This window comes from Xenopus laevis, chromosome 5L, assembly GCF_017654675.1.
Source record: "Xenopus laevis strain J_2021 chromosome 5L, Xenopus_laevis_v10.1, whole genome shotgun sequence".
In the NCBI taxonomy this organism is placed as follows: domain Eukaryota; kingdom Metazoa; phylum Chordata; class Amphibia; order Anura; family Pipidae; genus Xenopus; species Xenopus laevis.
Genome location: NC_054379.1, coordinates 48,764,894 through 48,789,431, shown reverse-complemented (window position 1 = coordinate 48,789,431; position 24,538 = coordinate 48,764,894). Strand labels below are relative to the sequence as shown.

The window sequence follows — 24,538 nt, the reverse complement described above, 5'->3', positions numbered from 1 at the left end:
TCTGCCAGTGTAACCGGGAAATGAAAGTTCATGTGGCACTAGTGTAAATGGAATATCCGGGCTACACTGGAAACTCAGTCTTACAGTTGCAGTCCTAGATAATGGAAACTGACAGTTACATTCACAGCTGGCAGATAATGAGTATATATAACTAAAGTTATATTTGTAGTCAGTATTAAATGAAAATTGCATGCATAATCACCATAATTCATGTGATAGAAGCAGGGATAAGGGTGAAATAATGGCGCATTTGGTACACAGTATAGTGGCACTCGAAGGGAACAAAACTGCATATTTTTTCATTAAATTGGCCAAATTCTTCATTTGCCTGTATATACCTCCTCCACAATCAGGGTCTCATTTTCTGAAATGAAAACCTATAAGACATGCTATATACCATATACTCTATAACAAAACCACAGCCTTATTCAGTAACTCTGAAAGATCTTGACAGGGTGGAGGAGGAAAAGGGGAGATAAGTTCAGATACCTACAGCAAGATGCACACTCCAGACATACACTGAGCATTATGAAATACTCCCGGGAGCTCCTGCGGCTCAAGAAGAAATAGGCCACAGCAGACCTCAGTAATCTGTGTGGATACTATTTTGGGATTCCTAGGCAGGAAGCAGAAGTGAATCCGTTTTCAAAAGAAAGCCACAGACCTGCATCGTCAAATTGTATTAATATACAATTAATGCAAATTCTAGTGATTTGTGCTAGTGATAGAATCCAAACGCAATATAATCAACTAAGAGCATCACTTACATGCAATTCACAAGTTTTTCTCTTTCATACAGTTCAGACAGTTGGTAATTGGAATATATATCTATCTCCATTTAACCTACTTGTCTCAGAACTCCTTTAGTCTTTTTCCTTGCTTCTTATTAGTTAGGGTTGATATAGTTTAGCTGAACCTCCTCTGATTTCTCTTATCAATTTAACTATTGCTTCATTGGGACCTAAGCAACCCCTTTGCCTTTATATGGCACTGAGATGGTTATTGATAACAATTGTATATGTTGTATTAACATGTTAGCCTCAAGAAGAACACAATCAATAAGACAGGCCAGTTCTGTTCAACATTTATAGTAGTGGGCTGATTAATCAATGTAAAAAATGTCTATGCTGGCGGATCGCTGAGTTGGCTGAGGGACACGAGCCCTGTGGAGGTCTGCATGCAACCTTCAAGTGTCTAGCTGCAGAGCCCAGAGACTTTGAAGCATCAATATAAATACTGGGCCTATATTTAATGTCTGTATTGAGGATACAAAGTCAACTTATGTGCTTCTGTTTATTTTCAGATGACAGTCGCAGATCTGGTTCTCCTTTGCTGTTAGGTGCATATGGCCTGCAGTGATCAACAGCATTTTTATAACTACTACAGGCATGGGATTTGTTATGCAAAATGCATCGGACCTGGGGTTTTCCGTATAATGGATCTTTCCTTAATTTGGATCTTCATACCTTAAGTCTACTAAAAAAAATCAGTTAAACATTAAACCCAATAGGCTTGTTGTGCCTCCAATAAGGACAAATTATGTGTTAGTTTTACTACAGATAAAAAGGAAATCATTTTTTAAAATTGAGTCTATGGAAGACTGCCTTCCCGTTATTCGGAGCTTTCTGGATAAGGGTTTTCAGGATAACAGATCCAATACCTAGCTAAATGTGCTATAGAATCAGTCATGTATACCTGGTTTCCTGAGCAGTGTAATGCGTGCTTGCTTAGCTCACCGCTGTCATTAAGGGCAGGTTTGCATTAATACCAAGAGGGCAGCTGCAAATTAATGTGGGTACTATGTAACCACATACGGGTTCCAGTCTCCCAAATTGTGCTTGTAAAACTTGCCCCATCTGCCCCTGCTGAGTTATTAAAATATATACACCATACGCTGTCAGGTCTGTATGAAATCTCTTCTAATGTAATTTCTTTTTTTTTTGGTGAAAGCAGAACTGCAAACCAATGGTTAATTGCTCTTTTAATATGTACATGCACAAATCTCTGGTCCTTTCAATAGGAAGCACACACGCCACATAAAGAGAGGATTTGCCATGGCTTTTCACACAAGACTGTGGGGAAAGAGTTTAATTATGCTGAAATATGCTGATAGTTTTTGCATGATAGCGGCTTCCCTTGTCTTTTACATAATAGATCGTCAATCTTGCTGTGATTCTTTCCTACTGAAGGCTGTCTTACAAACTTATCCAGAATTTTATTAAAGGAGACATATAGGATAAATGAAAAAAAACTAATTTTGTAGGCAGTTATGAGTAATATATGGTGATGCTTTTACATGGAAGTAAAAATTAATATTATCTTTAAAAATAGCCCCTTTATTGGGGCTATTTTATAGATGTTCATTGGTCCCTGTCCGTGTTTCAAATGAGGGTGGGTGTGTTCTAACAGTCCCTGCCAGAAGCACAGTAGGAGGATCAGCCAATCACAGCCCTGCAGTCACACAAGCGAAGACAGGCTTCAGTTCCCTATCAGGTCCTGCTAGCTGCTTGTCCTACAGTGCATTGAGCTAAGAGCCTCCGGCTCACCTGCCCAGCCTGGGAATTCAGGGAGCAGGAAGTGGAAGAGAAGGGAGAGATAATTAGGGTTTTTGCATAAATATTCAATAAATCAGCATGAAACACTACTTTTTTTGCACAATTCTATATCTAAATGAAAGCACTGGTATGTTCTTATTTTTTTAAACAAAATGTCTCCTTTAATAAGAAAATGAGATTTGTATTAGATAAAACAGGTTAGATGACTAACAGGAGATACAGGTAGACAGTAACGTAACTGGAGGGGGGCGGGCCCTGGTGCGGGACGTGACGCCGGGCCCCCGCCCCCCTCTGTACCAGATTATCTTCCCCGAAATCGGCCGATGCGGCTGGAAATCAGCAGTGTGCGAGCTGCCGGGGGCCCTGAGGGGGTGCGGACCCTGGCCCAATTGCACCCCCTGCTCCCCCGGTAGTTCCACCACTGCAGGTAGGTTTTTCTATGAGAGGAGTGAAAGTAGACTGGCAGACTTGTCTTTACTATATCAAAAGGTAAAAATGTGTAATTCAAGTCTAAAAAATCATCTATGATTTAAAATTCACCAAATCAGCAAACTCCCATAGGGATGCACAGAATCCAGGATTTGGTTCGGGATTCGCCCATGATTCTGCCTTTTTCAGCAGGATTCGGATTCAGCCGAATCCATCTGCCCGACCAAACTGAATCGGAATCCTAATTTGCATATGCAAATTAGGGACGGGGAGGGAAATTGCGTGCAAAAAAATTTTCACTTTCCCACCCCTAATTTGTATATACAAATTAGGATTCGGATTCAGTTTGGTATTTGTCCGAATCTTTTGTGAAAGATTTGTGGGTTCGGCTGAATCCAAAATAGTGGATTCGGTGCATCCCTAGCTATAAATGAGATCTTATGTTATTAAGAGTCACTGTAAGATCGCCAACAACTCTTTTTCTGTCTGTATGTGATTAATCAATAATAACACCCTTCTGCTAACTCTCCTATCATTGGATCAACTCCTCTGTATTCTCATGCTCAACACATTCATCTATTATTCCTTCTCTTGCACCTACCATCTTCTCTCTTTTTTAGATCTTCTCTCTTTTTAGATGCATAGGCATCATTCCCTCCTGCATCTCACCTTACAACAGCCTGTTTCCTACACTTTTAAGTATGGTCAGCCAGCACTTGGGGTTCAATCTGTCATTTCAAGCCTTGGTTTCAAGAGGTAGCCTGTGAGCAGACTGTCAAATGCCCTTGCTCTGGGAACATTTTTACAGAATTTATTTGAAGTTGTAGAGTTTTTTTTGACAAGCTTTAAAATCACAAACACAATATTCTTGCTGATGACAACGTGCAAATTCTGCCTGATGCCATCACAGACATCAAATAATGCTCTTTCTTGCTGGAACAACTAACTAGAAATAGAGAAAAAATCAATGCATTCAGAGCATTTCTAAAGAAGATAAAGCAGTTAATTAAGCATATTGATTTACCATTTCGATTCATACAGGATCATCTTCTACTAGCTCAAAGACAATCAAATATGTTTTAAATGTTCTACTAATATAACAAATGCACTATATTATATTCTTAATAAATGTAGCAAGTATCAACATGTAGTCGCCACACAATAGTAAGGCTGAAGTGTCCTGAATAACATGCAAACATATAGAGGGTTATTTACTAAAATCCAGATTTATCTCATAATTTAAAAAGAAAAAGCTTGACAAACTCCCATCCCTGAGTTTGCCTTATTTATTAATAAAATAACTTTGAAAAGTCGGATCTGGAAATAACCTGATAAAATCGACAAAAAACAGAATAGTACAATTCGATTTCTTTTCAGGTTTTTGGCCAAAAACCCCAAAAATATCGGATTATCGGGCTCAAACCAGAGCAAACCACAATAACTTCCAATTGGGATAGGGACAACTCCCATTGACTTATACAGGACCTTGACAGGTCTGAGATGGTTTTTCAGATTTTTGCAGCAAAAAAAAAGTTTTTGCCACAAACAGCCCAACCAGATAAGTTCTAGGTTTAGTAAATAGCCCCCTTAATGTACACTCAGAAAGGCCTTGCAAATGCAGATACAGGTGGAATTCTAACAAATGTCTTCCCCATTATCACTTAATTACAACAAGTTATAGATAGGCGGAACCTGTAATAGATAAGACCCTTGCCTCGGGCTACACTTTACTGGGAATGTGAAAGTCACCCCCAGTAAGAGCCACATTCAGATACATTCATGCATACATACATACAAGTAGATATTTAGACACCATAATAACAAACACAAATAATGCTGCTAGTGAAAAAATAAAATGAATTAAACATTTCCCATATAGCCTACAGTGAATAGAGAAGAAGAACAGATTTTTGGGATGCATTTGGCACCGTGTCTTGATTACAGGACAGTCTCACAAGCATCTCTCAAGGGCACATGCACTAGTTCCATTACAGATGCTGCCGACATCTGCCATGCTTCTGCATTCAAAATATCATTACATCTTACCCTGCTCTCAAGATCTGTGTGAAGTTTTGTTAAACCCTTAAGTGTCAAATGTTTTTCAAAAACTTGTATGACATCTAGGCAAGTTATCCAGGCTAAGTGAGCCTAAGGCACTTACATGTGGATTATAGGTATAGGATTGTTATCTGGAAACCCATAATCCAGAAAGCGCTGAATTATGGGAAGGCCATCTCCCATAGGGGTATATTTATCAAAGAGTGAAGTTAGAGATCTCCACAGTCCGCAGAATGAAATATTGCCTCTCTCCATTCATTTCTATGGGATTTTTAAAGGTGTATTCATCAAAGGGTGATCATTTGATAAATGCGCCATTAAAAATCCCATAGAAATGAATGGAGAGAGGGGGTATTTCACTCTGCGGACTGTGGAGATCTCTAACTTCACTCTTTGATAAATCTACCCCATAGACTCCATGTTAATCAAATAATTAAAAATGTTTTTACCTTGTACTTGATCCTAACTAAGATATTAATCCTTATTGGAGGTAAAACAATTCTATTGGGTTTATTAAATGTTTAAATTATTTTTTAGCCCACGTAAGGTATGGCGATCCAAGTTGTGGAAAGATCCCTTATCTGGAAAACCCCAGGTCCCAAGCATTCTGGATAACAGGTCCCATACCTGTACAGATGAAGCAACTTTGGTTTGTGTGTTTGATACAGAATAACTAAACCCAGATAATCCATGTATCCCATTTAAAGGGGTTGTTCACCTTTGAGATGCATTTTAGTATGATGTAGAGAGTGATATTCTCAAACAATTTGCAATTTGTTTTCATTTTTTATTATTGAAGGTTTTTGAGTTATTTAGCTTTTTACTCATCAGCTCTTCAATTTGCATTTTAAGCAATCTGGCAACTAGGGTCCAAATTACCCAAGCAACCATGCATTGATTTCAATAAAAGACTGGAATATGAATAGGAGAGGGCCTGAAAGAAGGATCAGTAATAAAAAGTAACAATAACAATACAGTTGTAGCCTTACAGAGCATTTGTTTTTTAGAAGCAAGTCAGCAACGCCCTTTTGAAAGCTGCAAAGAGTCAGAAGAAAAAGGCAAATAACTATAAAAAATAAATAATGAAAACCAATTGAAAAGTTGCTTAGAATTGCCCGTTCTATAACATAATAAAAGTTACCTTAAAGGTGAACCACCCCTTTAACACAGAAAAATGCGTCACAGCATCCCATCTAATTAAAGAGTTCACCATTTGTGAACAATGGTGCTTTTGTATGCTAATGCATCTGTATAAATTGCAACAGATTATATACTGTATTATATTGAGTTTGTGCAGTCATTGATTGAAAATGATTAGTGAAAAAATGGGTGGCTTGTGTATTACTATTTACTATTATTTAATTCCTAAATTGTGTACATTCATTTAACACTCCTCATACATTAACTGATTGTACCTCGGCCAACTTGCTCTAAAAGGTGCTGGTGGGCCAAGGGCAAAGATTCTATTGCTGGGCAACAACACTTTACCAACTACCCTAATGTGCCTTCATAGTGGACCTGTCGCCCAGACACAAAATTCTGTATAATAAAAGTCGTTTTCAAATTAAACATGAAATCCAATTTCTATTTTTTATTAAAGCATTCATAGCTGTTGCAAACTCATTTAAAAAATCTCAGCTGTCAATCAAATATTGTCTGCCCCTCCTCTATGCCTTAGGCATAGAGGCGGTGCAAGTAATTACTTTCACTTTCCATTCAGCACTTCCTAGATGTCACTGCTCTCCCAACATTCCCCCGTTTTCTTCACCATTTAATTGTGTAGCCAGGGCATGTGGATGAACATCAGTCCCCCATTCTGGAGCAAAACAAGATTCTGAGATGATGCAAGACTTGTCTTAATAACAATGTCCACAAAATGGCTCCTGCCTGCTTGCTATATTTATGAATTCCCAGACTGAAGGAAACAAGATTCAAATAATTTATATAGTGTAATTAAAGTTCATTTTACTTGACTAATGTGATAAAATAGGATTTTGACGGGTCCCCTTTTAGATTGATGACTTTACTGAATAAAACATCCAAATATCCTTTCAGAACCAGTTTTGTTTTTTTAGCACTTGTGTTATTATGAGACTTGTCAACTCACCTGTATTTTTGGTTGGCATCGCTGTATTATTAATGGGCCCCCTAATCACTATGCAAGAATATGTTAGTGGTGGAGAAAAGCGTAAATAAAGAAGTTAAAAATAAACCATCTCATTAAATCACTCCATTCTGCCTTGCAGGTACATTTTCTAGCACTAAGAATATATTAAAGTGACACTCACACTTTCCTATAAAAATTAGGATTTCTCCGTATTACTAGGACAGAGGGCTTATTTCTATAGCAAGTTACCTCCCAAGACACCAGTTGCCCAAATCTTTCTACAGGCTAGTAGACAAATGAAAACAGTCTTGGCTGCAGGACCGTTGGCATGGAGGAGGCTTAGGTAGGGTTTCTATAGAAATAAGTTTGCTTTGCTACTTTGTGACATAGTAAATAACTTTTAATGTGTACAGCTGCCCTTACTTTACTACTAGGCTTCTCATTTTTGTTATAGGAGACATTATTTTCTTCAGTTCATTTTTCATTCTATCCATTTCTTCCAAACTACTATTTAAAAATGCAAAGTCTAACTAGCATCTAGCACACAATTTGGCACATATCATTACGCAATATGAAATGACGAGCAAGCACATTTATGATATTTACTTATTTAACAAGGTCTCCAAGCACATTTGTTTAACATTACTGAGCATGTAAATGGTGTTATTTAATCTGCAGTTACAGTCATATGAAAAAGTTTGGGAACCCTCTTAATTCTTTGGAGTTGTGTTTATCATTGGCTGAGCTTTCAAAGTAGCAACTTCCTTTTAATATATAACATGCCTTATGGAAACAGTAGTATTTCAGCAGTGACATAAAGTTTATTGGATTAACAGAAAATATGCAATATGCATCATAACAAAATTAGACAGGTGCATAAATTTGGCCACCCCAACAGAGATATTACATCAGTACCTAGTTGAGCCTCCTTTTGCAAATGTTACAGCCTCTAGACGCCTCCTATAGCCTTCGAAGAGTGTCTGGATTCTGGATGGTGGTATTTTTGACCATTCTTCCATACAAAATTTGATGGCTGCCGAGCATGGACAGCCTGCTTCAAATCATCCCATAGATTTTCGATGATATTGCAGTCGGGGGACTGTGATGGCCATTCCAGAATATTGTACTTCTCCATCTGCATAAATGCCTTTGTAGATTTCAAAATGTGTTTAGGGTCATTGTCTTGTTGGAATATGCAACCCCTGCGTAACTTCAACTTTGTGGCTGATGCTTGAACATTATCTTGAAGAATTTGTTGACATTGGGTTGAATTCATCCGACCCTCAACTTTAACAAGGGCCCAGTCCCTGAACTAGCCACACAGCTCCACAGCATGATGGAACCTCCACCAAATTTGACAGTAGGTAGCAGGTGTTTTTCTTGGAATGTGGTTTTCTTCTTCCTCCATGCAAAGGGCTTTTTGTTATAACTTTGTCTCATCAGTCCATATCACTTTGTTCCAAAATGACTGTGGCTTGTCTTAATGAGCTTTTTCATAGAACAAACGACTCTGTTTGTGGCATGAGTGCAGAAATGGCTTCGTTCTCATCACCCTGCCATACAGATGTTCTTTTTGCAAATTGTGCTGAATTGTAGAACAATGTACAGATACACCATTTGCAGCAAGATGTTCTTGCAGGTCTTTGGAGGTGATCTTTGGGTTGTCTGTAACCATTCTCACAATCCTCCGCATATGCCGCTCCTGTATTTTTCTTGGCCTGCCAGCAAATGTGCCTGTGGCCTTTCATTTACTGATTACATTCCTTACAGTTGAAATTGACAGTTTAAACTTCTGAGATAGCTTTTTGTAGCCTTCCCTTAAGCTCCCCATAGACGCGACGATTTTTCTTGCCGAACGACTGATTTTAGGGAAGTCCGACCAATCCTTCGAAATTATCGTGCGGTTAGTGGGATTCGAACGATCGTACATCTTACGATTTTTAGGCCGACATCTGTCAGGAAATTGATTGGCCAGGTCAAAAAATCTTTGTTGGTCCCAGTGCAATCTATCTTTGTTTGCAGGGCCAAGCAGGCAGCTCCCCTTTGTTTTCCTGGCAAATTGGTCTTTTTAGTTGATGGTCAATTCGTACGATCGTTCCAAGAAAATCGTGGTCTCACGATGAGGATCGGATCTTTTAAAAATCTTAACATCTATGGCCATCTTAAAACCATGATACTGAGCAATCTTTGTTTTCAAATCTTTTGAGAGTTGCTTTGAGGATCCCATGCTGTCACTCTTCAGAGGAGAGTCAAACAGAATCACAACTTGCAATTGGCCACCTTAAATACCTTTTATCATGATTGGACACCCCTGCCTGTGGAGTTCAAGTCTTAACAAGCTAATCCAACCAATTTGGTGTTGCCAGTAATCAGTATTGAGCAGTCACATGCATTCATGTTAGCAAATCTTTTTACCTAAATTTTCGCACAGCCAGTTTTTTTACATTTGATTTAATATCATACAGTTGAATACTGCTTCACTAAAAATATTTGTTCAGAAAGCCCCCCAGTATTCAGATGTTCCTGGGAAATGAAAGACATACCACTGTTTTTTTTTTTGTTGAAAGTGGAGTCAATTATTATGCAGGCTGAGAGGGGTTCCCAAACTTTTTCATATGACTGTAACTGTTAGATTGTTAATATAAAAGGAGGGAGATAGTAATGTCAGGCACATGCTGCACAGGCTTAAATAAATACTGCAAAAGGGTGAATGCAGATCTGTGAACCCATTATTCAGAAAGGCACTGCAAATTCCCATAGTGTCCTATTTAAACAAACATCTTTTTCACTGATTTTTCTCTAATAACAAGACAGTACCAGGTGTACTTGATGTTAATGGAGCTAAGATAAATCCTTATTTATAGCAGTCCTGTAAAGGAGTCCTTTTGCAATATATATATATATATATATATATATATATATATATATATATATATATATATATATATATATATATATATATATATATACACAGTGGTGTGAAAAACTATTTGCCCCCTTCCTGATTTCTTATTCTTTTGCATGTTTGTCACACTTAAATGTTTCTGCTCATCAAAAACCGTTAACTATTAGTCAAAGATAACACAATTGAACACAAAATGCAGTTTTTAAATGAAGGTTTACGTTATTAAGGGAGAAAAAAAACTCCAAATCTACATGGGCCTGTGTGAAAAAGTGATTGTTAAAAAATAACTTAACTGTGGTTTATCACACCTGAGTTCAATTTCAAAGGTTATAAAGCCATTTCTAAAGCTTTGGGACTCCAGCGAACCACAGTGAGAGCCATTATCCACAAATGGCAAAAACATGGAACAGTGGTGAACCTTCCCAGGAGTGGCCGGCCGACCAAAATTACCCCAAGAGTGCAGAGACAACTCATCCGAGAGGCCACAAAAGACCCCAGGACAACATCTAAAGAACTGCAGGCCTCACTTGCCTCAATTAAGGTCAGTGTTCACGACTAGGGATGTAGCGAACGTCGGAAAAAAAGTTCGCGAACATATTCGCGAACTTGCGCAAAAACGCGAGCGGTTCGCGAACGGTTCGCGAACCCCATAGACTTCAATGGGAAGGCGAACTTTAACATCTAAAAAAGACATTTCTGGCCAGAAAAATGATTTTAAAGTTGTTTAAAGGGTGCAACGACCTGGACAGTGGCATGCCAGAGGGGGATCAAGGGCAAAAATGTATCTGAAAAATCTGCCTGTGTGTGCTTGGAAGAGATAGTGTAGGGGGAGAGCTGTTAGTGATTTCAGGGACAGATGATAGTAAGTTTGCTGGCTAGTAATCTGCTTGATACTGCTCTGTATTGGAGGGACAGAAGTCTGCAGGGATTTGAGGGACATTTTAGCTTAGGTAGCTTTGCTGGCTAGTAATCTACTGTTCTCTTTAAACAACTGCCATACGTTGACCTTGTAGGCATTGTTTGCCCAGTTTTTTTGGACGCAGCCACTGAAGCACAGTTGCCAGAAAAAATATGCCATATAAATGCTGAAAATAGTCATTTTTCGCCATTACGTAAAATATATTATGGCTGCTTGAAAAAAGTGACTCCGGTGTTTTTTCTGGAGACGGTAATATTATGGATATTTAGACAGAATGGGAACAAGGTCACACAGCTCGATGGCGGGTTGAAGAAAACAGTGTGCAAATAATGCCTACAAGGCCAACGTATACACTACTACAGCGGTGGATACGGATTACGTAAAATATATTATGGCTGCTTGAAAAAAGTGACTCCGGTGTTTTTTCTGGAGACGGTAATATTATGGATATTTAGACAGAATGTGAACAAGGTCACACAGCTCGATGGCGGGTTGAAGAAAACAGTGTGCAAATAATGCCTACAGGGCAAATAATGCCTAAAAGGTCAACTTATACACTACTACAGCGGTAGTAAAATAAAAAAAAGTAAAATAAAAAAAAAATGAATATTAAAAAAAAAAATTAAAGTTGGTGCTGCTGAACTACTAGGAGCAGCAGATTAGCACACCAGTCCCACTCCCCAACACTGCTAGACTAATAGCACTGGGCTCTTATAGTAGTAGTAGTAGTAGTAGTAGTAAAACAACAAAAAAATAAATAAAAGCAGTCCTTACAAGGACTACTGTTATTGCAGCAGTCAGCAGATGAGATCAGAAGCAGGACAGCTGCCCACTGCAGCTACATACAGAGCACTGCAGTAGAAGGTAGATTACTAGCCAGCAAAGCTACCTAAGCTTAAATGTCCCTCAAACCCCTGCAGACTTCTGTCCCTCCAATAACAGAGCAGTATCAAAACGATTACTAGCCAGCAAACTTTCAACTGTCCCTGAAATCACTAACAGGCAGCAGCTCTCTCCCTACACTATCTCTTCAGCACACACAGGCAGAGTGAAAAAACGCTGCAGGGCTTCGGTTTTTATAGGGAAGGGGAGTGGTCCAGGGGAGAGCTTCCTGATTGGCTGCCATGTACCTGCTGGTCTGGGGTGAGAGGGCAAAAAAAAGCGCCAACAATGGCGAACCCAAAATGGCGAACGTCGCGCGACGTTCGCGAACTTCCGGCGAGCGCGAACACCCGATGTTCGCGCGAACAAGTTCGCCGGCGAACAGTTCGCGACATCTCTATTCACGACTCCACCATAAGAAAGAGACTGGGCAAAAACGGCCTGCATGGCAGATTTCCAAGGCGCAAACCACTTTTAAGCAAAAAGAACATTAAGGCTCGTCTCAATTTTGCTAAAAAACATCTCAATGATTGCCAAGACTTTTGGGAAAATACCTTGTGGACCGACGAGACAAAAGTTGAACTTTTTGGAAGGTGCGCGTCCCGTTACATCTGGCGTAAAAGTAACACAGCATTTCAGAAAAAGAACATCATACCAACAGTAAAATATGGTGGTGGTAGTGTGATGGTCTGGGGTTGTTTTGCTGCTTCAGGACCTGGAAGACTTGCTGTGATAGATGGAACCATGAATTCTACTGTCTACCAAAAAATCCTGAAGGAGAATGTCCAGCCATCTGTTCGTCAACTCAAGCTGAAGCGATCTTGGGTGCTGCAGCAGGACAATGACCCAAAACACACCAGCAAATCCACCTCTGAATGGCTGAAGAAAAACAAAATGAAGACTTTGGAGTGGCCTAGTCAAAGTCCTGACCTGAATCCTATTGAGATGTTGTGGCATGACCTTAAAAAGGCGGTTCATGCTAGAAAACCCTCAAATAAAGCTGAATTACAACAATTCTGCAAAGATGAGTGGGCCAAAATTCCTCCAGAGCACTGTAAAAAGACTCGTTGCAAGTTATCGCAAACGCTTGATTGCAGTTATTGCTGCTATGGGTGGCCCAACCAGTTATTAGGTTCAGGGGGCAATTACTTTTTCACACAGGTTTGGATTTCTTATATCCCTAAATAATAAAAACCCTCATTTAAAAACTGCATTTTGTGTTTACTTGTGTTATCTTTGACTAATAGTTAAATGTGTTTGATGATCAGAAACATTTTGTGTGACAAACATGCAAAAGAATAAGAAATCAGGAAGGGGGCAAATAGTTTTTCACACCACTGTATATATATATATATATATATATATATATATATATATATATATATTGTATGTAACAATTACATACAATCTAACAATACAAGCTTTTTTTCACTATAAGATCCTTGGTGCTGTTTTTTTGTTCTCTTTGTATATGAATCCTATTCTGGGCACAAGGGCAGCTACAAGGTGCTGTCCATCTATGTATATATATATATATATATATATATATATATAGAATAGATAGATAGATATAGATATATATAGATATAGAATATATATATAATAGATATATATAGAATAACATGGAGGAGCACACCCTAAACAGTCCAGTGAAAGCACTCACGGCATTGACTCTTCAAATATATATCAAAGGGCTTTTATTAGTGCATGGTGCATCAACGCGTTTCGACTCACATGGAGCCATCATCAGAATGAATAAACAGGAAGTGAAGCAAACCATTAAATCAACCACATATCCAATCAACTTGTCAGTGTTTAAAACACCACACATGTGAACTAAAAGTTATCCGCCTATTAGCATATATTAATCTTAAAAGATCCACTCAGTTCTATTAAATATCTACTAAGACCAATATGCTAAAAAGTAACTATTAAAACCATTATGTTATAAGACCCTACATAGGCTATATACCAAACACAAATAGAATAAAAATAGGTATATTTTTTCAGAGTGTATGTAACTGTCAGTGAAACCCTTCAGTGAACATGTATCATTTTGGTGTATCAAATGTGACATCTAAAAACAGTTAAAACCAATGAGACTCGGAAAATATGTATCTATGAGGCAACAATTTCAAATAAACATCATTGTAACAACTTGGCCTATTTTCTAATTATTTATGTTAGAAGCAGCTATATCACATATATCTACTCAGAGATAGCTAGCTAGAGACTACATTTCATTTAGTCCTCTGGGTGCTACTGTATCAAGGGTCTGCATCCACTTGGCTTCTAGTTGCAATAGAAGTTTCGATCGATCACCCCCTCTATTTAGAGGTGGAATGTGGTCAATCAAAATTGCCCGTAAAGAGGGTAGTGGATGTTTGCACCCCAGAAAGTGTCTGGCTAAAGGAGTATCCACTTTACCTGTGGCTAAAGCCGCACGTATCGCTGAGCGATAATTGTTCATTCGCATCCGGAATGTCGTTACACACTTTCCAACATAGTAGAAGCCACATGGGCATACTATACAATATACAACAAACTCAGAAGTACAGGTCAACCTGTGACGAATTTCGTATCGTTTTCCACTGTGTGGGTGAGAAAAAGTTCCACCTGTTAATAAACAACCACATGTCTTACATCCCACGCATATATATATATGTGTGTGTGTGTGTAATGAGTGTTGCAGTTCAATAACTTTGACGATTTTACAGTACATGAGCTTGTTCTCTGCTGCTGGAGAGTCACTTTGATCCTTGCACTAGAGGGCTGGTGCAGGGGCATTTCTGGGGTTGTTAACACCCTGAGGTGGCCTTTCAGAAGCCACCCCCCTCGACCCACTCCGACGCTCGGAACAGTAAGCTCCGGATGCAAGCGGGGTGACATCTCAAAGGCCGCCTCAGGCCTACAAGGACCTCAGAAATGCTGACTGCCCCCACGCTTATCTTACATCGCCGGAGCGCAACGCAAGTGCAGAGAGTGATGTCTGCACTAGAAGAGCCAAAATTACAATTTTTAAATCAGAATTTAGATTCTTAAAAGTTACCAGGAGCAGCTTTTTGCCAACCCTCATAACTCACGGGCTGCTGCTGCCTGAAGCAAGTTTCTCAACAACCTCATGGCAGCAGTGGTCCCTGGGCTGGAGGTACTCTTGTTTACTAAGCACAACAGCAGCCAATGGGAAATGAGCAGATATCTGACAAAAAAAAACCAACACCTGCTCATTGCCAATTGGCTGCCACTATGCTCTCTAGACAGAAAGCTGCCTTCCTTCAAGCAGATAGATCAGTAGGGTGCTTTTGTTTATTGCCCAGCAGAAGAGAACAAGCTCTTGTATTTAAAACCAAAGGATCGATTTTTTTTCCTTTTCAACCCAAATTAACGAAGTTAATATAAAACAGTGCTGCTGCTGAGCATCAGGTTGTTTGAAAGTGTGGGGGCCTGACAACAACAACAACACCCCTATCTTCAAAAATATTTGTTCAATATGAATACCTCAAGAGGGGGATATTGTATTAATGATGGCAATAGTTTGCAAAAACAAACAGTACTTGATTATTTTTTTCATAGTAATGTTGTCAACGAAAGTGTTAGCTCCCATTGAAGCTGTGCCTTATGATATCATATTTTCCACAGCTAAGCATAAAACACCCTCTCTGGCATAAGTACGAAATTCTACCTCTGAGATTTCTTCATGCAAATTAGATTTAAGCCATTAGATATCTCAGCTTCGTTTGAACATTTACAACCAAATGTCTAAGGAGTTTGCTGTGTAACCACTTGCCAATTAAACCCTTAGTAAACTCTGCTTTATGTACCACTGAGAGTCACTGCAATCTGTATTGTGGATTATGGGATGAGCCTCATTATCTAACAACCTAATATACAGAATCGTGGGCAAAAACAAATCTCTCAACCTATTTCCAGCGAATTAGTGCAGCCAAAGGAGAGAATACAAATGACCATCAACTTTCTATGACTCCTCTTTCCAAATTAGAATTCTGTAAAATGAATTTTCTTCAGTAAAAATTACAATGTCAGCAAGCCGAAGAAAATGGGGACAAAATCTGGAATTTTAGACTCTCCAACGTCTGTGAGAATGCAAATACACAAAGACACATGGCTACATTTTCAAACTAATGGAACTCTTGGGTGGGCCATGCCTAAAAATACAATATATATATATATATATATATATATATATATATATATATATATATATATATATATATATATATATATATATATATATATATATATATATATATATATACATATATATATATATACATATATATATATATATACACATATATATATATATACACACATATATATATATATATACACACATATATATATATATATACACACATATATATATATATACACATATATATATATATACACATATATATATATATATATATATATATATATATATATATATATATATATATATATAGTATATCAACAATGCAGATTTCAGTCATTTTAAAGGTCCAGTAAAACCTGAACCTGGAATGAAAAGTGCCATAAAATAATTTACGAAATAGGGGGGAGAAAATTAGAAAGAACTGGCCCTCACAGTTGCACCTTCCCATATGTAACCTCCGAAGCATTTAGAAGTGTTGAAATTAAAACGTAACTTTTAATATATATGTGTTAAAATGTCCAGATCAAAGAAAATATTAAAAAACCAGCGAGAAACAGGACGTTGATTGACTGATAAAGGAGGGTTATCACTGATCGTGCTAAGCATCCATTTAACCCAGCGACGGTTGATCTTAATGGGTATTGGTATAGACTGAGGGCTTGATTAGACAAATAGCCAGCTTGCCTTGCTGATGAATATCAGTTCTAGCACTAATAATAAATTCTAGCCCACAGTTCAAAAGCCGTTTCCAACCCCTTCACCCTCCGATTCACCACCCGCTGCAAGAAGCCATTCAGTATTGTATAGGTGCTTAATTTCTACATAGAGTTAGAGTCCAGACCCGCGGATCCGTATGCCAAAGCCAACCCCTTCACCCTTGTAGCACCCCTCCCGATCCGTTTTACAAACAAAGGCGCCTTTGACAACTGTGAGGGCCAGTTCTTTCTAATTTTCTCCCCCCTATTTCGTATATAATTGCTATTTGGCCTTGCACACCATATACTGTGATTGATGGTTGGTGCTCCCTAACACCATATACTTTTCCCATAAAATAATTTGCATATAATATGCAATTTGTCTGCAGCTTTTTTTAAAAAGATTCTATTTATTTTTTAAATGTATTATAAAACCTGAACCTGGAATGAAAAATGCCATAAACTAATTTGCATATAATATGCAATATGTCTGCAGCTTTTTTAAAAAGCATTCTATTTATTTTTTAAATGTATTATAATTATTATTTAATTATATAATTATTTATTTTGAAATAGCCCTTTAATATCAATGACAAAGCACAATGGAGTAGGAGGGCCCTCTGACACTTAGGGGTATATTTATCAAAGAGTGAATTTAGAGATCACAACAGTCCGCTAGAGTGAAATACCACCTCTCTCTATTCATTTCTATGGGATTTTATAAAGGTGTATTAATCAAAGGGTGAAAATGAAAGTGATAAATACACCTTTAAAAAAACAATAGAAATAAGTGGAGAGAGGCAGTATTTCACTTTAGTGGACTGTTGTGATCTCTAACTTCACTCTTTGATAAATATACCCATTAGGCCCACCAGGTGTTTTCCTGGTATCCTGATGGGTCCTGTTTTGTACCTCTCATTTTGCTATAAGAAAGGTTTTAGTTTCAGTGGAATGTAAGCACCTTCTATAGCAGCACCGGTATTACAGCAATGTGCAGCCACAGAAAAGATACAAAATATATGTGAAAGGAATATGAAATCAAGTTGATAAACTGACAAAGTACATTCTGACTATTTTTTCATCTTATTGCATATGACAAACACATAATTTAGGTCAGAGGGTCTGGGTTTATTACTGCACTTTTGGGCCTGAGGCATGCCACACACTCTCCCTGAACCTCAGGCATAATGCTTAAATATTTCTGTACTGACAGCAGAGCTTTTGAATACAGTGTTGGTAAAATTAAACAGTGAGATGCTGACTTTAGATTATGGCATTCTATATTTGCAACTGCTTTATGTATGAATAAGGCTGTTGGTATACAGGCGCTTTGCTGCTTGTGGTGGCCTTCTGACCTCCATGAATTGCTTCTCATTAAAACTAATGGGAAGTACACTGGTTCACCTTGCACTTGTAATTATGGCTGGAAAGTAAGCACTGGCAGTAATCAAATTGCCTTAGTGTTAGACATGGCACAAGTGAAACTCAACCTGAATGCCTTCATGCAGCAGCCATTTCCAGCTCAATAGCTATTAAACAATGTACAACAAAGTACTGCGACCCAATAACTGTAAACTGTAGATTGTCTGCAAGTCTGTCCCAGTGCTGCTTTAACATTTCTATTTATGTTTGTATTCAGTCATTTAATAACCAAAGGCAAAATCCCCCCACAAATGTGATCTCTTCTTGCCCCATAAACAATCAAGCATTTTGTAGAGTAATTACTGATCAGTTAATTAGCGGAAGTGCCGTATAAATTTAGTACAAATACAATGGCCATAAACAGGTCATGCACAGGTTTTCCGCTCCTGGATGGAAGCTTTATCTGCCAAGATTCTCCCATTAAGTTGATGACTGAAACCTTTGTCAAAGCTCATGACATGCCTTGCCATCTCTTCATGGGCTCCTGTAATGTATTGGAAGCTGCTGTATGACCTCAAACATCCTGTTCTGCAAAAAAGAAAATCTACGGAAGGCATTTCCTTTGCAGAGCCATTTTATTGTATTCCTTTGTTTTCTCACATATCCCATTGTTGCCTTTTTATCCCCATGGAACCTTGAATATAAGATTCTTCCTCTTCGCTAACAATGTTTCTTTCACAGCCTCCGTGCATAGGATGTTTGCTGACGTACCAGGATAGCAGTTGCACACAAAGTAGTGCCACAAATGATATCCTGGAATTAAAGTATTGCCACCAAACTGTACACCCATACTGGTCTGATACTTATGTGTATATATATATATATATATATATATATATATATATATATATATATATATATATATATATATATATGTATATATATAGTGTACAGTGGACCAGCATCCAACGTTTCGGTCCTCGTTGGGGCCTTTATCAAGGATAAGGTGCAAGTGACAAAATTGTAATATATAGAGAGTGCGGGTACTTTTGGACTCATATATATATATATATATATATATATATATATATATATATATATATATATATATATATATATATATATATATATACACACACACACACATACATAAAATGCAGAAGGTTATTTTTCTCAATTGCCATCCAATTAAATATTCCTATTTGTCTTATATTACAATTTTATAGTGTTAAAATTGTCAGGGTTTAAGGCCAACAAAAAATAAATTAGATGAATTCGAGTTTTAGTAAATACCCTCCTAAAAGTCAATGCGAAAGTGAACTTCCTTTCTAGATATTTACTTTGATGAAACCAGAAGAAAATATTCTATAAAGCTATTTTTAGTTTATGAAAGGGAGAAAAAACTGAATGCAGTACGACTTGGAGAATCAACTGATGTCTGAGTTTTCAAGCAACTCAAACATATTTCTGACAGAATATTAAACAGGATGTTATGCTGCAAAAAATATATTGGTTCCACAATCTGCAGGTAATGAAATCACCTCAATTTCTGAGCCTGAGTCATTCCACTGTGCGATCTGCTGGATTGTAAATGTTCCCAGTTCTGTGCATCGTTCCATGCAATGGATTAAGAGCAATTTGCCATATCTATCCAGAAGTAAGCACAGAGCCGCTTAGGATATCTTGCTGATAATATAACAGCTAGAAACATTAGTACTTCTATTTTTCTGCTGCTGGGTTCTTATTGAGAAAAAAACAAGTCAGTTCAAAATACAAAAACTATTTAGTCTAATGTTGCCTTGACATATAGTGCTATATCGCATTACTAGAGCTTTCTCTCTTTCTAAAAGAATTTGTGCAATGGAAAAATGGAAACATAAAAAAAAACTGCTTTTTTCCTCTAGAACTGTGACCGAATTCTAATGCCAAAGATAGTTTCTTGTAATAAATGCTCTCAATGTTCCTTTATTGGAAAAATAGGTACATTTTAATAAAAAATGCTTTGCTCTAGAGGTGTCCAAAAAAAGGTAGATCGGCATCTATTAGTAGATCTTGAGCTGGTGATCATCTCTCAAAAAATGGTTTTTGACAAAGGGCGTTGTTAGCATGAAACTTTACACTATAGTGTTTAAGGAGCATATTTATTATGCTGTATAAACCGAAATTTGCCAGAAAAATGAATGATGTAAAAAGCTGTGTAAACTAAATGTCAAATTAATCAAGGTGTGTATAATTTTACGCCATGCAACGCCAGATTTGCTGCAGTTATTTTACATTGCTTCTGGAGGAAGTCACTCTAAAACGAGTAAAAATTTTACGCCGGTTTGTAGGCCGTTTTTTACATAGCGAAGTCTGCCGATGTTTGGTGTATTATCCAGCTGTTTTCTGCACAGCATAATAAATATGCCCCTTAGTGTAATGTAATTAGTGATATTAAGGACATTTTTTATAACAGTGAAACACATGAGGATGCCCTAAGTTCACTTAAAGTAGACCGGAGAATTGAATAGTCTGGACACCCCTTGCATTTCTTTGTACCTATACCAGTAATTAGTCTGAAAATATTAAAGTTTCATAACAAATAGCTATATAAACTCTGGCTCTAGTTGCTAGGAGTGGGCCGAGGAGGCTACCTATGTAACATTATTGCTGGTGATAGGAGCCTTTAAGAAGACCGTCTGATCCATGAAGTATGAAGTTACAGTCAAAAGTAGAAAATGCTGCCTGTTGGGCCCAGGTATGGTTTTCTGCAGACACAGCAGTCAGGCTGCAACCAGATGGAAGCACTGTGGGACATTTCTATCAATGCTCATCACATCTGCCTTCAGCCCAGTGCTGTATTTAGGTCAGGTGCTAACCCTAGCCACTTGACCTATGTGCACCCCAGAGTTTGCGTAAGTGACGTCACAGGCACGACTGCACGTGATATCACTTCCATCACATCTGACGTTAGATCCACACAAAACAAAAATCCCTGACGGCGGATGGGGAGATTTTTTATTCTTTTAAGAAGTAATATAGCTATTATATAGCCACCTGAGGGCCTCCCCTTTTAAAGCTGCCGCCCTAGGCATAGGGCCTCTGGTGGCTATATATAAATACGGCCCTACTTCAGCCTAAGCAATGCATGTGAAAAGAAAGAGAGTTAAATAAGGAAGTTGCATCCCATCATGCCTGGAATTGTGTAAAAAAAAGTGCACATTTCTGTGCAATACTGTTCTTTAAAAAACAAAAACACACTTTTCCATTTTTCTGGACTAAATTTGCTCAATTCCCCATTTTCTCAATACTGTAATCTTTCCATAACAAAATCAGTACCATAGCAGTCATTCTGATATAATTCCAATAGTACCCAGAAAGACAATAAGCATTCACTCAAAACTGGCTTCTAGTCTTTGCACCACACTCACTACTATTCACTACTATGTGTTGGATTGGATGTTCACACCTAAACAGATGTTTATAAGGACGTTACTCCCTTGATATAAATGAGGAATCTATGTTATATCAACATGCATCTGTTTTGGTTTACAAGGCATTTTGGTATGCTTTGCATAGGGATTTTTACCTGGATTTAAATGAACCAAAGTTGGCAATCTCTTTGCATAAACACATACAGAAATGCATGGATTTTGAGAAAATATATAAATAATATATAAACAAGTACAAAAAAAAGCACCAGGGCTAATGCATTGGATTGACACAAAGTTCACTGTAACTCTGATGCGATATATAGTGAATAAAATATCGGTATTGGATCCATTATCTGGATACCATTATCCAGAAAGCTCCAAATTCAGGAAAGGCCATTACTCATAGACTCCATTTTAATCAAATAATTAATTTTTTTTTCAAAATGATTTCCTTTTTCTCTGTAATAATAAAACAGTACCTTGTACTTCATTCAGACTAGAAGAAAATAACTTTCATTTGAAGCAACGTAGGTGGTTCTTCACAGTGAGGTCAGTGAGGTTGTGGAATGCACTGCCGGGTGATGATGTGATGGCTGATTCAGTTAATGCTTTTAAGAATGGTTTGGATGATTTCTTGGACAGACATAATATTAAACTCTATAGCAGGGGTCCCCAACCTTTTTTACCTGTGAGCCACATTCAAATGTAAAAAGAGTTGGGGAGCAACACAAGCATGAAAAAATCCCTTGGGGTACCAAATAAGGGCTGTGATTGGCTATTTGGTAGCCCCTATGCGGACTGGCAGCCTACAAGAGGCTTTACTTGGCACTATACTTCGTTTTTATGCAATTAAAACTTGCTTTCAAGCTCGGAATTCAAAAATAAGCACCTCCTTTGAGGACCCTGAGAGCAACATCCAAGTGGTTGGAGAGCAACATGTTGCTCGCGAGCTACTGGTTGGGGATCACTGCTCTATAGTTAGTATAGATATGGCTATATATAATTTATGTGAAAGTAGGGAGGGGTGTGTGTATGGATGCTGGGTTTTCATTTGGAGGAGTTGAATTTGATGGACTTTGTCTTTTGTCAACCCAATGTAACTATGTAACTATCCCAACTAAGATCATTAATATTCGTTGAAGGCAAAACAATCCTATTGGGTTTATTTAATGTTTCAATGTTTTTTTAGTTGACTTAAGATACAGAGATCCAAATTACAGAGAGATCCCTTATCCAGAAAATCCCAGGTCCCAAGCATTCTGGATAACAGGTCCCATATCTCTGCCTCCAATCATAACATATAATGGGCTCCTTGACATAACTCCTCAGTAACTTATAATATCTTTATAAATCACAGTAGGGGGCACATTATCCACTATATAAACACATTTGCAGTACTACTCATGTGGCCCATGTTTTTTGATTTTCGGAAGTGCTGGATATGAACACTTAATGAGAGAGCTGCTACTGTATCAAAATAGAATTGTGTGTTCCTCTGTGACTATCCTGCTTTGCTATTACAGCAGCAAGATAGCCGTGGAATATAAAATATCTATGCAGAAGAATCTCTTCATTCCTTCTCAGTACACTCCTCATAAACCCTGTACTATATTATTACTGTACCATCATATTAGGATGACCTCATCACTCAATATTGACCTGAAAGATATACTGCTGTCCTCCCATTTGGCAATCGCTGCCAATATGAACAGTGTTTACTGCTCAAAAATTTGTCACAGCCCATTGAACTCACCTATGCAATATGGACAGCACTGACCCTTCCTTAAAACCGGTCTCTCACAGGTTACAGGGGGGCAGGATTCAGAGTAGCAGCTGATAATCCCGTCCATGCAGACGCAGCTTGTACAGACATTAGGTTTCCAAGACTCAGCAGCCAGGAAAATGTCGCCCTCGTCATTTTTGCAGTAGCTGGGGACACTGTCGTTGCTTGGGACAGAAGGCTGCAGGGAATCATCTGGAAGAGCAAATGGAGACATTTATCAGCAGGAAGTCACAGCTCTCATTACCTGCATGTTGAAAGGCCAGGGATATGTTGTGTAATGTGTATTTTTCCTGGCATGATCTAATATCCTCTGTGATCACATTCTCTTTGGTGTACTGGATACCAAATATATTTTGATGTTACCGTTAATATAAGTAAACAATTGGCCTTCTAAAAAAAAGCAGATAGAGTGCTGTTTTTATCCAAAAAGCTCAGAATTACAGAAAGGCTGTTTCCTATAGTCTCAATTTTATCCACATAATCCACATTATTAAACATTATTTCCTTTTTCAAGTAATTACAAAATAGTACTTTGCACTTGATCCAAACTAAGATATACAGTACATAATCCTTATTGGAAGCAATTATTATTATTATTATTTAATATTTAAATGATTTTCTATTATAAAAAGATCCATTATCGGGAATACCCCAGGTCCCAAGCATTCTGGATAACAGGTCCCATACCTGTACTGTAATTTTTAGGGACACTAATAAAACATGTTCATTTAAAGGGGTAGTTAACTTTTATTATGTTATAGAATGGCTAATTCTAAGCACCTTTTGAAATAGTCTTTATTCTGGTTAGTTCTAGCATACAAATGGGGGTCAGTGACCCTATTTAAAAAACAAATGCTCTGTAAAGCTACAAATTGCTGCTTTTTATTATGCATCTTTCTATTGAGGCCGCTCCTATTCATATTCCAGTCTATTATTCAAATCAATGCATCACTACGCATATTTTGACCCTAGCAACCCCATTGCTGAAACTGCAAATACCTCCTATATATTTAATCACACACTAGTTCTGAGCCCTTTTTAACAATGACAAAAGCCATTTAGTCGAATTGTAATTCTCAGAAGTGTAGTTCTGCAGGCACAGAGATTGCAGATGGATAGTGATGATAATCTTGATCATTTCAGAAACAATGCAGATTATTTAACTGATTGTATTTATAAAGTTTCTCATTTCAGTATGATGAAGCTTGTATTAAATTTTCCTTTTCGCGATAGTTCCCATTTAAAGTTTAAAGGGTTGCCACCAGTTTGGA

The 24,538-nt window shown here is 37.8% G+C and overlaps 1 protein-coding gene across 3 annotated transcripts in view; it reads right to left on the bottom strand.

Moving 5' to 3' along the window:
• crim1.L (cysteine rich transmembrane BMP regulator 1 (chordin-like) L homeolog) overlaps positions 1-24,538 on the bottom strand; it is a 496,227-nt gene that overhangs the window by 18,405 nt on the left and 453,284 nt on the right. For all 3 annotated transcript variants that reach the window (XM_041562044.1, XM_018261588.2, NM_001170446.1), the window contains one exon: positions 23,238-23,459. In XM_041562044.1, coding sequence (XP_041417978.1) covers positions 23,238-23,459 — 222 coding nt within the window. The remainder of the gene's footprint in view (positions 1-23,237; positions 23,460-24,538) is intronic.